Below are 17,809 nucleotides of genomic sequence, written 5' to 3'. Positions count from 1 at the left end.
CTACAGCCAGGAAATAAGCTGCTGTAGTACTAATTAGATGTATATCCTTCTAGAATTTTTCCTATGCAAATAAGCATATATATTTATACTAAAGTGGGTATTATGCATGACAGGATTTTTAAAAAATATTTCTTTATTTTATTGAAATATAAATCTCATACCATAAAATTCACCTTCTTAATAAAAGTGTACAACTCAATGGTTTTACTATATTCACAAAGTTCTGTAATCATCACCACTATCTCCCAGAACATTTCCATCACTCCAAAAAGAAACCTCATACTTATTAGCAGTCATCCCGCATTCTCTCCTCCCTTAACTCCTAGAAACCTCTAATCTACTTTCTGTCCCTGCAGATTTGCTTATTCTGGATGTTTCTTATAAATATAACCATATGATACGTGGCCTTTTGTGACTGGATTCTTTCATTAGCATAACGTTTTCAAAATTCAACCTTGCAATGAATGAAAAGATAGGTGTTGTAAGTAGTATCTATACTTCGTTTCTTTTTGTGGCTGAATAATATTGCATTATGCAGATAGATCAAATTTTATTTGTCCGTTCATCAGTTGATGAACATTTGGGTTGTTTCCACTTTGGGTTATTATGAATAATGCTCCTATTTGTGTACAAGTTTTTGTATGAACATGTTTTCAGTGTTCTTCCATAATAAGGAGAGGGAGAGAGGGAGAGGGAGGGAGAGAGAGAGAGAGAGAGAGAGAGAGAACATAATAATACCATCAGAATCGAATTTCTGGGAAATACAGTAACTCTAGTGTTTAATTTTTGAGGAACTGTCAAACTGTTTCCCAAAGAAGATACAACTATTTTATAACTGGGGCCAGCCCAGTGGAGTAGTGGTTAAGTTTGCGGGCCCTGCTTCGGTGGCCTGGGGTTCATAGGTTCAGATCCTCAGCGTGGACATACGTACCACTCATCAAGCCATGCTGTGGCGGCATCCCACATAGAAGAACTAGAAGGACGTACAGATAGGATATACAACTATTTACTGGGGCTTTGTGGGGGGAAGAGAAAGACTAGCAACAGATGTTAGCTCAGGGCCAATCTTCCTCAACAACAAGAATATGCTGAGGAAAAAGAACAAAGCTGGAGGTATCAAACTCCCTGATTTCAAAATATACCACAAAGCTATAGTAACCAAAACAGCATGGTACTGGCACAAAAACAGACACACAGATCAATGGAACAGAATAGTGAGCCCAGAAGAAAACCCACACATCTATGGACAGCTAATTTTCTACAAGGGAGCCAAGAGCATACGAAGGAGAAAGGACAGTCTATTCAATAAATGGTGTTGGGAAAACTGGACAGCCACATGCAAAAGAATGAAAGTAGACCCTTATCTTATACCATGCACAAAAATCAACTCAAAATAGATTAAAGATTTGAATGTAAGACGTGAAACTTCCACAGGAAAACATAGGCAGTTCGCTCTTTGACATCTGTCTTAGCGTTTTGTCAAACACCATATCTGACCAGGCAAGGGAAACAATAGAAAAAATAAACAAATGGGACTACATCAAAATAAAATCTTCTGCACAGCAAGGGAAACGATCAATAAAACGAAAAGGCAACCTAACAATCGGGAGAAGATATACGCAAATCGTGCATCAGATAAGAGGTTAACTTCCAAAATATACAAAGAACTCATACATCTCAACAAGCAAAAAACCAAGAACCCAATTAAAAATTTGGCAAAAGATATGAACAGAGAATTCTCCAAAGAAAATATATGGCACATACGGTACGGATGACCAACAGGCACATAAAACGATGTTCAACATCATTAACTATCAGGGAAATGCAGATCAAAATTACAGTGATATGTCACCTCACTCCGGTCAGAATGGGTATAATTAACAAGACAGGAACACCAAGTGTTGGAGAGGATGGAAGAGAAGGGAACCCTTGTACACGGCTGGTGGGAGTGCAAACTGGTGCAGCCACTATGGAAAGCACTATGGAGTTTCCTCAGAAAGTTAAGAATAGAAATATCATATGATCCAGTTATTCCACTGCTGGATATCTATCCAAAGAACTTGAAAACACAAAAGCATAAAGATACATGCAGCCCTATGTTCATCGCAGCATCATTCACACTAGCAAAGAATTGGAAGCAACCTAGGTGCCCATGAAAGGACAAACGGATAAAAAAGACGTGGTATATATACTCAGTGGAATACTACTTAGCCATAAGAAGTGATGAGATCTGGCCATTTGTGACAACATGGATGGACCTTGAGGGTATTATGCTAAGTAAAATAAGTCAGAGGGAGAAAGTCAAATACCACATGATCTCACTCATAAGAAGAAGATAAAAACAACCACAAACAAATACATAGCAACAGAGATTGGATTGGTGGTTACCAGAGGGGAAAAGGGGAGAGAAGAGGGTGAAAGGGGGGATTAGGCAACGTGTGTGGTGATGGATTGTAATTAGTGTTCGGATGGTGAACAGGATGTAATCTACACAGAATTCAAAATATAGTACCGTGGACACCTGAAAGTTATACAATGTTATAATCCAATGTTACTGCAATTTAAAAAGTTTGAAAATTAAAAGAATTTAAAAAACTAAAAACAACAAAAACAAAATACCGAAAGTGCAAAAAACCCCCACTATTTTATAACCTGTTTTTCCCCTTTCACAATAGATCATGACTGTCTTCTTTTCTCAATAAATACCTGTGTGCATCGCTAGTTTAAGTGAATGCATAGTATTCCCTTAGCCAGCTATACCAGAGTGTATTTAACAAATTCCCCATTGTTGGTCATTTAATGATGGTATGAAACAGGCTTTGAGCATCTTCCTTGTGTCCCCAGCTGGTAAATGACACTTTCCCAGGTGAACACAGAGCACTTTGCATCCCTCAGTTTTGCTACTTTCACATTACATTGCAATTCATACGCCCACACCCCATCTGTCTTATCTACTATATGGCGAACGGCAAGAGGAGATGGAACATATCTTGAATTCATCTTTGTATTTATAATACCTAGCATAGTGCTAGGATTGGTAAATTCTGGAGAATGAATGAATGAATAAGTGGAATAATGAATAAATGGAAGGGTGGTTGGATGGATGCTTAAATGAAAGAATAGAGCCAGGGACTATGGAGGGATGGAGTTCATTACTGTAAGAACCTTCTACCCAAAGATCCTTGCCTCTAGAGGTAGCGATTTCCCTGACCCTGGAGGTGTGCAACAGGAAGCTCAGTCACTTGGCAGGAATATTGTAAAGTCAATTTAGGCAGCAGAATGGAGACTGGATGCAATTTAAGATGCTTCCAAACCTGACAGCATAGAGCCCTATGAAATAGAAGCCCAGGGAAAAGAAGAGATTTGTCCTCAGTTCCCCAGCTCAGCAGCTGTGGGGCTGGGAGTTGCTCTAAAGGTTTTCAAGTTGCTTGTGGGGACCCGAGACCCAAGTCTCCCCTTGTCCAAAAGCATCTATTGCTTGTGACTGACTTTGGGAAGCTCACGGTCCACAGAGGTTAAGGTCCAGGAAGGGAGAAACCCTTGTGTAAGCAGTTGTTTGACCAGTCTGTGGCTATCTGTAATGGGAGTTTACTCTGTGCTGCTGAGATAAGAGGGTAAACTCTGGGTGGGTGTGGTCTAGAGGCTCCAAAACTGCCCAGAGAGATCCCTGGAAGGGGAGAGTTTTCTGCCTGATTAGGCCATTGGCTGGGAGGGAAGGAACTGAGGGGCAGGGCGGGGGCGGGGCTCTGGGGCTGACTGCATGGCCCCTCCCAGCAGCGCTGAGTCCTGCAGGCCCAGGAGCTGCTGTCCTTCCTTCCGACATGGGGCTCTTCGCTCTGGTCCTGGTCTCCTTGTCCACTTCCACAGTTTGGGGTGAGTCCTTCTGAAATACAGATGGGGGGGCACATTGGAAATCCTGGTCCAGGGACGAGGTGAGGGACACACATACAGGACAAGGGAGTGAGAACTCAGGTCCCGCAGCAGCTGCCCTCCAGATGTGGGGCGCCCGGCCCAGACAGTCTCGTCCAGGGGAGGACATACACCCAACTTCAGCTGCCCCAGCCACGTGCAGGAGGGCACCAGCTAACTTCATGCCTCCAGATGAGGACTTTGGACAGCTCAGTTTTTTCCCCTTGATATTAGTCCAGATATGGCCAAATCAGGGAGAGTGACAAAGCAGAATATAAATATCAACTTTGAGGCCAGAGGGCGCAGATTCAAGTCTCAGCTCAGCACTTACAAGCCGTGTGTCGTTAGGCAAGGTAGTTCACTTTTCTGTGCCTCAGTTTCCCCCCCCTCTAAAATGTAAATGAAAACAATACCAAATTCATTGGTCAATTGTGAGGAGGAAACTCACTGTTGTTTCTAAAGAGCACAGTTCCTGGCATGACGAGTGTGCAAAATAAGGATTCATAAAGGAAGGGGTGGTTTTAAAATTTAGTGTATTAACAGAAATTTGAGGTGGGGTAAGACCAACGGAGCAGGAGCCGACTACCATTGAAAAGATAGTTACTCCCAGTTCCCAAGGGGAGAGGGCACATCACTACCCTGGTGGCCACAAGGTGAGGCACCAAGTGGGTCAGGAGGCAGAGGGAGGAGGAGGAATTGGGGACAAGAGTCTTCATCCTGGTTGCTGTGGGAAGGAAGGGGTGAGGCAGCATAAGCAGGTATAGGATTTTCAAACTAAACAAACTGGTCTAGGGCCTGGGGCTTGTCCACAGCTGTCAGGGTCCTGATCCTGGAGTGATTAGGGCAGGATGACAGTGGCTTGGCGTGTAAGAGCCCCATGAAGAAAGTGGTTGGGGTGTGGGCTCTGGCACGCTGGAAGGACCAGCTGATTCCTGCCTCTAGGAATGGCTGAGTCTGGGAGGGGTGGTCCCTACAGAGTTGGCAAGGAGTTCGATGTCAAAGAATCTGATCAGAGAAACTAAAAGATACATTTAATACAAGGGAGCAGCAAGGGACCTCAGAATACAGCTGTGCCCTTTGATAGATGGAGAAACTGAGACTCAGACAGGGAGATGAATTAGACCAAGGTCAACAGAAAATCATGAACTGGAATCTATCTGTGATTGCTGAATCCAGAGCCAGTGTTCTGGACATCAGTGTCCTGACAGCCCAGGTTCCATCTGGTTTCTATCTTCTTTCTGGTGTTGTGACACCATGAGAGGCCTGGAACTGAGTATAAGGGCAGAGTAAGAGCCTAATTAGGAGGGCTCTTTCCCAACCAGGGTCACCACTTGGCAAGTCCATCACATTGCTGTCTTTAGAAAGTCCATAGTAGCTGCCTCCATTTCCTCAGCTTCCTCATCTGTAAAACAGGCATATGAACACTTATCTAGCAAAGGTTTTGTGAAGATTAATTTTACTGACCTGGAATGCACATCTGGCATATAGGAAGTGCTCAGTATACAAACATTACCTATAACACACACGGTAACTGCTGCTCATACTGTTACTGCTGATGCCTCTCACCCCATCGCCCACTTTTTCACCCTCGGCATCCGGCTTCTGTCCACTTCATCTCTCCTGAAGGTTAGCATTGGATATTCTTCTTTAAGAACAAATCTGGGTTATTCTTTCTGCTCTGGCCACACACTTTGAAGGAGCTGCTGCCCTTTTGTCTACATCTAAAGGAGAGCAGTTGGGAGGACGAGAGGCCACACATCATTTCCTACGAGGAACGCTGGAACCATCTGAGGACGGACAAGAGGAGGCCTGAGGGATGGGCAGGCTCAGGGGTCTGCAAGGCCGCTGCCACATGGGAGCTCAGGACGGGCCACAGCAGGTAGAAGCAGGGCTGATGTGGAAGCTGCAGGGGAGGAACTTCGGCTCAGCGAGGAAGAGCTGTCTGCTCCACAAGAACGGAACAGACGGGGATCTGAACCCAGTCTCAGCCCCTCTGGACGACCCTGCTCAGAGCCGCCAGAAGAATCCTCCTCAAGCTGATGGTGTCACTCTCCCGTACTCTAACGGTTCATTCCTGCTCATTTACCCACAATAAAGCCCAAATCCTTAGCCTGGCATTCAGAGCCCTCCAAAACATGAACCTCTCTCACCCCAGGATTATTTTCCGCTCCCCATAGACTCCCTCTGCCTCACATGGGCCATCACTCTTCCTCAGGCAGGCCTTGCCTTTTGCTGTCTCAGAGCCTCGCCTCGGCACATTCTCTTCTCTGCTCTATACCTTTATACCCCCTCGGCCATCTCCCCCTTATCAGTCTCACCTAATGTGAGTTCCAGTTCCAAGGTCACTGCCTCCAGGATGCCACCCAATCAGAAGGCCTCGCTCCCTCTTCTAACTCCTGTAGGACCTTACTTGTCCCTCTCTCAGGACACTGACCACTTTCTTCCCAGCAGTAGGGTCGAGCGTGTATGTGGCTCATTCTCCCCACAAGGCTCAGAGCTTCTGAGAAGAGGGGCCGCCTCTTGTCCATCCTCCCATCCAGCACGCAGCTCAGCACCAGGATCCTAGTGGATAACTGTCTCCAGGGATCCTGAGAGCGCAACCCAATGTCTGCTTCACTCCCAGCAGCTCTCCTTCTTGCATTTCCTTCTCACTTGATGCCGTTTTACCTCCATGTCCAATTTTCTCCTTAAGACAGCCCTGGGAGTAAGGAAGGATAGTTAACCTCCTCTCCCTTTTACATAAGAAGAAACTGAGGCCTAGAGAGTTGAGGTGACTCATTCAAGGTCACATGCTGAGAGTGGGAAGACTCAGCTATAATCCAGGTCAAAACTTTCACCATTGATGTGTCCTCATTTCCTCTCGCTGTCCCACAGGGCACCCATCCTCGCCGCCTGTGGTGGACACCGCGCAGGGCAAGGTCCTGGGGAAGCATCTAAGTCTGGAAGGATTTGCACAGCCCGTGGCCGTTTTCCTGGGGGTCCCTTTTGCCAAGCCCCCCCTGGGATCCCTGAGGTTTGCTCCGCCGCAGCCTGCAGATCCATGGCCCTTCGTGAAGAATGCCACCTCCTACCCTCCCATGTAAGCCGGGGGCTTTGGCATCTTTCAGTGGGTGTGTGCCTCAAAGTGACGCAGGAAGGAGCCAAGGCCATCCTCTGAGTGGCTCATACTTTGTTCCGGAATCTTCAAAACACTGTAGATCCTTAGAGACACTCCAGAACTCTCATAGCATTCTAGAGCGCTCTATTCAACTCATAGCTATTGAACATCTACTATGTGCCAGCATGTTCTAGGTTCCTGGGATTCATTAGTGAAAAGAACAAAGATCCCATCTTCATGAAGCTTGCAGTCTAGGAGGGAAGACAGATAATAAACAACATGCAAATTAATAAATGAATTATGCAATAATATATTAGAATATGATCAATGCTTTGGAAAGCAATAAAAAAGTAAGCAAGTACAAGAGATCACAAGTAGTAGTTCTGTTTATTCTCCCATGTTGAACTTTTCCATAGCAGGCCAGTGAGCAGAGTGATGAGTGAGGTAGTGTGTGGGTGGGGAGTGCTTTGGGGTGTTGACTGGGCAATTTCTCAACGCCCAGGTGTGTGTAGCCATGTAGACATGAGCAGAGCAATGGTTGGTGTGTTCTAGTCCATCTGACCAAGTTGGGCAAAGAAGCCCCTCAGCCACACCCCAGGGTACTCCAATCCTTTCAGACTTTATTCATCTCAGTAATGCATTTCTTGGAATTTCCTGGGTCCCACCTCTTGCTGCCTCCTTTTATTTTCTTTTTCTTCCTTTTTCTTCTTGTCTACTCTTCCCCCTTCCTTTAAAAATAATGTTCACTATTTTTATTTCCTGCTTGTAAGTGTAATGCAAACTTATGACAGACAAATGAGGAAGTACAGGTAAGGAAAGGTAGGAAAATGAAAATCATATACACTTTCACCCCCTGGAGAGAACTTCTGCTTATATTTTGAATTCTGTTATTCTAGTCTTTATTTGCTGCATGTTTTCTCCCTAAAACTAGAACGACTTAAGAATCTGCATGCAATGCCAATGTCTGTTGTTTTTTTTCCACACCAAAAAGCAATTCTCAGACAGCAGCTGGGTATCCTACAATTCAACTCAATTTGGACACTATTTAACAGAAGATAGCATCAGATTCCACAGGTTAAGGGTTCAGTCCCACAAGACTGCCTTCTGCTTCAGATGCCCACTGCAAGTCCAGATTGTATGTGTGCTTGTGAGCCATTGGCTATAAATCAGAGGTTCCCATGATCCCCTCCTTGAGTTTCATTAATTTTCTAAAGTGGCACACAAACTCAGAAAACTAGGTTACTCACTAGGTTACTGGTTTGTTACAAAGGATATTACAGGATGGATTTTAAGCAACAGCTGATGAAGAGATACATAGTGCCAGGTTCTGAAGAAAGGAGCTTCTGCCCTCATGGAGTTTGGGCCTGGCACTGTGGCACAGGGAGGCATTCTAGTTCCCCAGCCTGGACACTCTCCGAACCCTTGTCCATTTGTTCTTTATGGATGCTTCCTTACATAGGTATGATTGGTTACATCATTGGCCATTGACCATTGATTCAACCTCCAGCTTTTCTCCCTTCCCTAGAGGTCAGGGGAGTGGGACTAAAATTTCCAACCCTCTAATCACTGGTTGGTTCTCCTGGCAAAAGTCAATATAGGTGGGGTCCAAAAGTCAACTCACTAATACGATAAAAGACAGCTTTATAGTTCTCACCACTTAGGAAATTCCAAGGGTTTTAGGAGTTATGTGCAAGAAAATGGAGGAAGAGCAAATGAATATCTCTTATTATAGATCAAAGTATCCCATCACACTATACAGTTTGGAAACCTGCTTTGCTCATTTTTATCATGAACATCATTTTACGTCATGAAATATCACAGTATGACATTTATCACCTATATTACCTTGATTATTGAATCATGATTTATTTACCCTATCTCTTATTTGGGGTCATTAAATTGTTATTGATATTTTTGATAATATACATAGCACTCTGATGAAGATCCTCTAGCTAAATATTTGTGCACACTCATGAAAATTTTTGGATAAGTTTTAAGAAATGACATTTCTGGGTCCAAGAATATGCACCTTTGCTAAATTTCCATCCAGAAATGCTCCAATTACACTGCTAGATTTAAGAAGTGAAAACTTCCCTTCACTGAACCTTTGGCAATCCTTGGGGTTATCAAAAAATCTTTTCTGGCTAATGAATAGACAAAATAATTAAATACATATGTATAATTTTTATATTTATTCTGCATTAATTGAATACTAGTAACTTTGAACTCTTTTTCCTTTTCTTGACATTTGATTTTCTTTTTTGTGAGTATTATACCCCGTGCTCTTGCTGCTCTGGGGAAAGTTCCCCCAGGGTGAAGATCAGGAAACCCCCTTTGCAGGCTCAGACTCTGTCGCTTGATGGCTGTGCCATTCAAGCACCTTCATGCATCAGTTTCTTCATCTACTTCCTAGGGGCAGCAATGCTTGCCTTCAGGGTACAGAAAGATCTAGAATAGTTTCTTGTAATGTCCTTGGAAATATAAGCACTCCATTGTATGGATCTTTCTGGCTGTGTGAAGGAAGCATTTCTAACCTGTCTGTGCCTCAGTTTTCCTGTCTCTAAAATCTGGATAATAATAGGACCTTTGTCACGGGGCTCATTTGTGGATTAAATGAGTTAATACACCAGGAGTACAATACTTGACACACTGGGAGGACTCAGTAAATGTTACCAATTATAATCTATGTTGAATCCTTATGATCTGTTAATAGCGCAACCATTAATGCTTGCCTGGGAGGGGTGGTGATAGAATCTTAGCATGGCAGGGCTGTAAGACCCTTGTACAAGTCACTCCCCTCACCTAGATCTGGCAGATTGAGGCCCAGAGCAAGAAAGAATTCAACAAAGACCACCCAGCCAATGAGTGGCTGAAGCAGGACTAGAACACAGTTCTTTTAATGTTGCCCCACAAATACTTCTTCCCTCACCTGTTGTACGCCCTGAATGTCTGCCATTTGAGTGACTTCTCATGGTTTATAAAAGTCTCCCATGGACTAGCAAACCTTCTTTCCCTGGTGCAAACATGATCACCCTGCAGCCCTCCATACAGAGCCCAGGGGAGAGCCAAGCTGTGTCCAGGGCGTGTAGGAAATGGTCCTCTCCCAAGTGTAGAGGCAGCCTCCTCTCCTTGACCCAGGGCATCCTGAAGGCTCTGCGAAGGGGACAGATGCCAGTTCTTCTCACTATACACAATCTTGAAAGACATGAGTGAACCTGAGTGCCCCCCACCCAGATCCCCAGGCAGCCTCCTGCCCATTCCAGTGTCCCCAGTCTGGTAAGAGCACCTCTGTTACAGGTATAAACTTCCCAGTCCAAGGCAGGGCCTGACTGCAGGAGACGTCTCCTTGCTTAGTTTTGAGTGACTCAGGAGTTCTTTCTCCCCACTCTACCCAGGTGCTCCCAGGACGCAGTGATGGGGGAGATGCTCTCAGAACTCGTTACCAACAGAAAGGGGAACACGCCTCTCAAGTTTTCCGAAGATTGTCTTTACCTAAATATTTACACTCCCGCTGACTTGACGAAGAAAAGCAGGCTGCCGGTAAGTAGTGGATACCACTGGTCAAGGCCGGTGAGTTCCAGCCCTCCAGGATCTTCTGGTGGAGACTGGAAGAGGATGAAGGCAGTTTGGGGTGGGGCCACAAGCCAGGGCTGTTTCAGGGGCCCCAAGACTTGTTTTACCCACCACAGCCAGACCATGTGGCCACAGGGAACTGCAGGGGATGAAAACTTTTCCTTTCTTGCTTTCTAGGTTCTTTGCTTGGCCTATTAATTGAATTGAAACAAGTGAGATTAACGGGAGGAATACAAATTTAATTTCGTACATTCCGGAGTTCATAAAAATATAAGACTCAAAAAAATAACCAAAACAACCACATTTATACCTTTTAGACAAAGAAATACTAGGGAGGATTGGACAAAGCAAAGGGCTTTAGGTTAGGGTAACAAGTTAAAGAGGAACTGACAAAGGTTGTTTACACAGCCTTCTCAGCCTTGACTTCCCCATCTCTGGTGATCAGGATGCCTTTCCCCCTCCTGGTGCAGGGAGGGTACCCTTCACATGGGACATTTACTTCCTGCTTTCAGGAGACAAAAGATGGTTAGAGTGTCCTTCTTGCATTGGCTGTTTCTTCAATAAGTTTAATTCAAAACAATCAACATACCAAAATTTTTGGGTGGTATATTCTGCTCCTCTTAATGTTAGTTTCCCCAAGTGACAGACACAGGATATTTGGAGGAATTGGCTGTACATTTATAATGCACATATTAATTTTTCCAGTTCTCTCAGGCTAATAGAAGGATAAGAATGGTTACCATTAGTTGCTGGCTTAGGAATATGATATCCTGAGAAGATAAGACATAAATTCCAATAATATTAGAATGGAAAGAACCTTAGAGATAAGCCAACAACTCAATCCTTCCTTTACAAATAGGGAAACTGAGGCCCAGAGAGGAAAATGGGAGGTCACATGGGAGGGTTGGTAGACAAGAGCACGAGTCTTCTGATCTTCAAACCTGTGCTCTTTGATACAGACCAGGAAATCAAGCCTGTGTGTGGCCTGTCCTCAGCCACAAAGATCATTCTCTGACAGTGCCCCCTGGCAGAAGTGTGGAGGCAGAATCTGGGTCAATCCAAGAAGCACTTTCCTTTGCCTTTGGCCAACTCTCTGGGACCTTGGTGTAGCTGATTTCCCTCCCTAATTGTCTTTGGCATCGCCTCATGACCCAGTGAGTCAGCATTTCCTGGATAAAGGGAGGCCCAGAGATGGAGCAGGCTTCCAGACTCAGGCTGGAAGGTGGGGAGGGTCTGCTGGAAAAGGAGGGGATCCCTGGGGTAGAGAAGGGAGGGGTGTGAGCACCCAGCCATCTCCCAGGACACACCTGACGTGATGCCCAGGAGTGGAAGAGGACGTCCATGAACTTGTGACTAGAAGACACACTGTACGTTTGGCTCAAAGAGGTGAAGACAAAAGTTTACTCACTCTTTCATTCATTCATTCATTTATTTCTTCTTCTAAGATGTGCCCAGTGCCCTCATATACATAGCTGGTCTTGGGGGTTAGGAGGAAGGAGGAACATACAATCGCTGCCAAGCAGTCCCTGACTTCGAGGGTCTTACCGTCTGGGCTGCACAGACAGAGACTAACTTCAGCAAATCTCTGCTGCCCCGACCTTGGCTCAGCCTTCACTCAGAGATGACTCAGACTCAGCCGCTCCACCTGGAGGCAGGCGGGGATCAGAGGTGTGGGAGGACAGGGGCTCTGGACCTGCAGGCAGGAGACCTCTAGTTATGGACACAGTTCCCAGAACTAGAGTCTCTGCTGAAATCCTGGTTCTGCCTTTTACTAGCTGAGACACCTGGCTCTCTTTCCTCAAATCTGGGATATTCACATAAGAGTGTTCAGTGATGAATATCCAGCTCGGTGTCAGTGCCTGGCAAGGTACGCAAGTCAAGCACTCCTGACACATTAATTAGAGTTGAAGGGGTTGACCCATAAGAGGCAAGCAGCTAGTTGTTTGACAAGCAGAATGGATTTATTCAGGAACGGCAAATAAATGCAATTCAGAACATGAAATCTATGGCTGACCTTGTGCAAATCCAGAGAAACAAAGGAGAGAAACGTTCTTTTAGAACTGGGGAGGGCCTGTTGTAAACAAAGAGTGCAGTGGAGGAGACTGGGCTTTTGAAGTGCAGTGTCTTTTCCTTTGCTGAGTTATGGCCGTCTTTCATCAGCTGAGGTCTGGTTGGGAAAGCAGGAATTTCCTTTTTCTTCTGCTGGGGTAGTAAGCAATGCCACTTGCTGTCGGAGTTGCAGGGTATGCCTCTTCCTGTTGGGGTCTGTAGTGTTCGTTGAGTGGCACCCGCATGAGAATTCTCCATTCTGGCCCCCTGACTCCATTTCAAATGAGGTTACTGCTTATTAATTTTGACATTTCCCCTTTTGATCAAGATTTTTCTCTGAAAGCATTGGTGATCAAGAGTCCTGCTTTTCTGAATTCAGTGGCCTTTTGTCCCTCGATACCAGGAAGGACCTTTCTGGATGTTGTGTCCCACATCAGAAGGAAAGTGAACAGACTGGAAAACTTCTGTGGTCTCACTCGAGTAATGAGGAGGTGTAGGAGGGAGATTTCTCAGGCATTTCCCACCCAGGTCTGTGTGTGTCCTTCTGATAGGCCTGGTCTTGACATCTTGGGAAGCTGTCTCATCAGATGTCTTCTCCTTCCATTCTGGGAAATCTGTACCTTCAGGTTACCAGGTAGAGTGCAGGTCCACTCAGGACTTGGTGCTTTCTTTAGAGGAGTCACATGAACCCAGGAGCCTATTCCCTGCAGTTTGGCAGCACGAGAGTTAGTTATTAATGCCTGATAGAGGCCTTCCAGCAAGGTTGAAGAGAGTATCTCTGGAGGTGTCTTTTCCAACAGAGGAAATCTCCAGATTGCCAGCTGTGATGCTTAAGGTCTTCACCCCCTTGGAGTGCACTGTGAAAAGATTGCTCTACCAGAGCATGGTTATTTTTGATAAATGCAGTTGTGCCTTTCAAACATTGAAGTATATCTCCTTTTATCAGCTCCAGATCAACGAGTCAGGGACCAGGTGCATTGGCCATCCTGTGACTGTCTCAAAGGGTGAGGGTTTATGAGTTCCAATGGGGGTGGATCTGAGACTTAGAAGGACCAATAGCAATGCTTTTGGCCAAGGTATTTGGAGAGTCTCTGCAAATTTTGCCAATGGAATCTTCATAATGCTGTTAGTGCATTCAACTAAAGCAGACAATTGAGGGTAGAAGCACAGTGAAAGCGTAAAACCGGCAAAAAAGCAGAGCCTTTTTGAAGCACCTGACTGGTGAAATGGATTCTCCATCATTATAAACTCAAGAGGGGTTGCCCAGGTAGGAATAACCTTTTCCAAAAGGACTTCAGCCATGGAAGAGACAGCAGCCTGTCTACAGAGGAAGGCTCCACTCCAGTGAGGAAACTTGCAGACATGACTAAAACATATTTATCCATGACATAGGAGCAACTGTATGAAATCCATCTGCCCAACCTCCAAAGGCCTTTTAGGCACCTTAAATGTCCAAGAGCAGTGCAAACGACTTTTTCTGGATCATGATTTGGACAAGTGGAACAAGTGAGACACATGCTTTTTGCAGACTTATTAGTATTTTCCCACCAATACTGATGCATGAGTGCTATCATTTTGTTGGCGGACCAATGACTTAATGCATGTACAGTGGTTAGGAATGGGAGTCTCTGGGAGGACTGGGGTGTAATTTGGCCACGCCAGTGCTTTCTCTTTTTATCAAATGAACAATTGTTGAAATTCCAACCTTGTTTTTCCTTTTCTGGGGATGATTGTTGGGCTTCTCTGCAGAAAGGAGAGGTTCAAAATCAGGGCTGGAGAGGTTCAAAACGCAAAGAGAGTACAGCTCAAGATCCAGGAGAAATCTTGCCCTTAAACTCTATCGTAGGTGAGAAAGCAGCATGCTCAATGGGCTCTGTGGGTACTGCACCTGTTTGCCCACCAGCCTCGGAGCTGTTGGGGTCTTCTCTGGATGCCCATATGGGTCACCAAATACTATTGATCTAAAACAAATAAACAGCCAGTTATTTTACCAGCAGAATAGGTTTATTCAGGAAGAGCAAAGAGTTGCAATTTGGGACACACCGTCTATGGCAAACTATGTGCAAGCCCAAAGAAAGAAGAGAAATGTTCTTCTATGAAGTTGAGAGGGGCTGTTGTAAACTAAGTGTCCATTGGTGAAGACTGAGAGTTCGAAGTGTAATGGCTTTTCATTGGCTGAATTATGGAAGTTTCTTATTGGCTGAGCCATTGCTGAGCAAGGAGGAATTTCTTCTTTCCTTCTGCTGGGGAAGTAAGTAATATCACTTCCTGTTGGAGATGCAAGGTATGTTTCTGCCTGATTGCCGGCAAGTGGCAGATTCATGAAAGTTCTCCCTTCGGGCCTCCCAACTCCATTTTAAAGGAGAGTTATGTTTATTAATTTTCAGAAAGAAAAGATCTTACCGCAACCCTAACAGCCAAACTATTACACCATGGTCATTGGCTGCCGTGTGCTGGGTGGCTCACCATGTGGCCTCTGGAACCAGACTGCCTGGATAGAAGCCCTGTTTCTACCACTTACTAGCTGTGTGACCTCAGGCACATTAAGGGCTTCAGTTTCCCTATCTGTTAAATGGGACAATAGTAGTCTCTACCTCATGGATGGTTTATTTTAAAGTGCTTACAACAGTACTTGGCACGTAGTTCTTATTACAAGTTCTGTTTTTTACTAATAAAGTTATATTATTATTTTAGCGACTCTAACTTCCTTGCTGTGTGAGCTCTTTAAAAGCAAGAACCATATGTTATGAGTCGTTGTGCCCACTCTCTGCTCGATTTTTATCACAGTCCCCGGCACATGGTAGGTTCTCAGATCATGTTAGTCAAATAATTGAAGGTTTCTGAGAAGAAGAATCTTTTAGGCTGGGCTTTGGAGGATGAGTGGGAATTGGAGACCCAGAGGAGGCAGAGGGGAGTCATATCAGGAAGACATACCACCAGGGGCATGTGTGCTTCTTGAGATAATCATTCATGTGTGAGAGAAATTTAATTCACCACATAAGTGGTAACAAAGATGAAGCTGAAGTACAGGGCTGTGGTGTGCAGAGTATGCTGAGCTGGGTGAGGGTCCAGGCGTGAGGGTGATGGGAGAGTTGGGAAGGAGATGACACCCTTAGTCTTGGCTGTTCCCGTGATGATGTTCTCAGCATGAAGAGCCCTGGAAAGAAAAATCACCATGGCTGGGGAGACAGGCAGGGGCAGCTAGGATGCATTGAGTAGGGGGGCGGCCTCGGCCCGAGCTGGGAGAGTGGGGGAGCAGAGCTACAGGCTGCTCCACCTTTGCTGGGGACTGGTAAATTCAGGCCTCCTTGACTCATGGACAAGAGGTAGCAACCAACCCAGACAACCTCTTAAGATCCTTCTCAGCTCTATATCCAATATATCTTCCTCCCTGTCCAGGTGATGGTGTGGATCCACGGAGGCGGTCTGATAATAGGTGGAGCATCATCCTATGATGGGCTGCCCCTCTCTGCCCTTGAAAACGTGGTGGTGGTGACCATTCAGTACCGCCTAGGCATCTGGGGATTCTTCAGGTAAGATATTGAACTCTCCTCACTGCACATTGGCCCCCAAAGCAAGGATACTAGGACCCAACTCTGGTCATGTCAGACCTTAAGAGGATCTTCGCTAAATTTCTAAGTAAGGCACTCAAGTCCCTTCATAATTGGGATCCACCTCCTTTCTCATTCTCCACCAACACTGGTCATACCTGCTTATGAAGTTTTGTATATGCTGTTTCCTCTGCCTGGAATGCCTGTTCTGTCTGACAAACTCCTATTCATTCTGCAGGGTCCAACTCAAGTGTTACTCCTATGAAATAGTCAACTTCTCCTTTTCACCTGTGCTGCCCCAGCACATTGCAGCTTCTAATGTGACAGTTAGCATGCAGCACAGCAGTTAGAGGCTTACACATCTTACCTCATGGGAAAGAAAGGAAGGAGCAGACTCATGGTGGGAGCTCAGTGAATGCTTGTGAGTGAAGGAATGAGTGGGTGCAGCTGGGAAGTTTGTGCAGCATCTGATCCCAAAGAATAACCCTCCCAGGGAAAGTCAGGTCCTCTCATCCCATTTCCTTCTTCATTTAGCACATTCATGAGTTAAGACTAGAGTCTTCACCATTGAGTTTCCACGGAAACATGGACACAGTTCCTGTGGGCCTTTTCTGAATGCACTCACCCCAGCATCTCTGACCCTGAGATGGATGATGGGCGGGCTGGGGGTGGGACGGGCTACTCCCTGGAAAGAGCTATGGAGCTGGAGGAGGGTTATCCCATGTGAATCACGTCCAAGGATGTATTGCCTTCATTGAGACCACTCATCCTTTTCACCTATGGCCTGTTTCTCTGCTCCCCTTTACAATAAAACTGCTACATTAGCCCTTCCCAATTCCTCTCCTCCCAGTCTCTCCTCTACCCAGACCAGTCAGGTATTGACTCCGACCAAACCACCAGACTGTTCTGCCTGAGGTCACAAACAGCACCCAGCTCTTGGCTCAACCTTGGCAAACATCTGCACAGTCTTGGCAGCATCCACACACAATTGCTCATACAGTTTGGAAGTGATTCCTCTCTGGGCTCCTGGCCATCTCCTACTTCACGCACTGCTCCTTCTCCGCTTCTTCCCTGGACCTCCCTCGTCCCCATCCTCGGGCCTCTGTGTGTGTCTCCCTCTCCGTCTCCACTCCCGCCCAGAGTGACCTCAGAGGGCACTTTCACAGCTCACTACTTTTAGCTCCGACTTCTCCTTTGAAACCCAGAGGCACATCATTATCTACCTCCTGCTGTCTCCACTGGACGTATCAAGGGCACATCACAATTCACATGGACGAAATTAACCCTTGACTCCCACTGCCCCTCCCCCAAATAGTGCTCCTACTTTTCCCACAGCACGCCCTGCTCAACTGCTGCAGCTCCATCCTTTCAGTTGCTCAAGATAAAGACCATGTTGTCAGCCTTGACTCTTCTCTTTTTCTCACATTCCACATTCAGTGGACCAGAAAATCTCTGGTTCCACCTTAAGATTCATTCAGAATCCAGCTACTTCTCACCTCCACCCTTGCACTGACCCTAATCTAAGCCCTCTGTGCCTCTTGCCTGGATTATTAGTAACAACCTCCAGTTTTATTATCCTGCTACTTTTGTACCCTATCTGATCCACACAGTAGCCAGAGTGATCATTGAA

At 45.6% G+C, this 17,809-nt stretch overlaps 1 protein-coding gene across 2 annotated transcripts in view; it reads left to right on the top strand.

Moving 5' to 3' along the window:
- Nucleotides 1–3,706: 3,706 nt before the first annotated feature.
- The window catches only part of LOC100050840 (liver carboxylesterase 1-like), a 33,735-nt gene continuing 19,632 nt past the window's right edge, over nt 3,707–17,809 (top strand). The window contains exons 1-4 of one of the 2 annotated variants that reach the window (XM_023637013.2): nt 3,707–3,873; nt 6,784–6,988; nt 10,402–10,546; nt 16,028–16,161. In XM_023637013.2, coding sequence (XP_023492781.1) covers nt 3,822–3,873; nt 6,784–6,988; nt 10,402–10,546; nt 16,028–16,161 — 536 coding nt within the window. In that variant the 5' untranslated portion in view covers nt 3,707–3,821. The remainder of the gene's footprint in view (nt 3,874–6,783; nt 6,989–10,401; nt 10,547–16,027; nt 16,162–17,809) is intronic. The other variant, XM_070262948.1, reaches the window with a different exon arrangement.

The sequence above is a fragment of the Equus caballus genome, chromosome 3, assembly GCF_041296265.1.
Source record: "Equus caballus isolate H_3958 breed thoroughbred chromosome 3, TB-T2T, whole genome shotgun sequence".
Lineage (NCBI taxonomy): Eukaryota > Metazoa > Chordata > Mammalia > Perissodactyla > Equidae > Equus > Equus caballus.
Note: the sequence above shows the minus strand (reverse complement) of the source record. Positions and strands in the feature narration are given on the sequence as shown.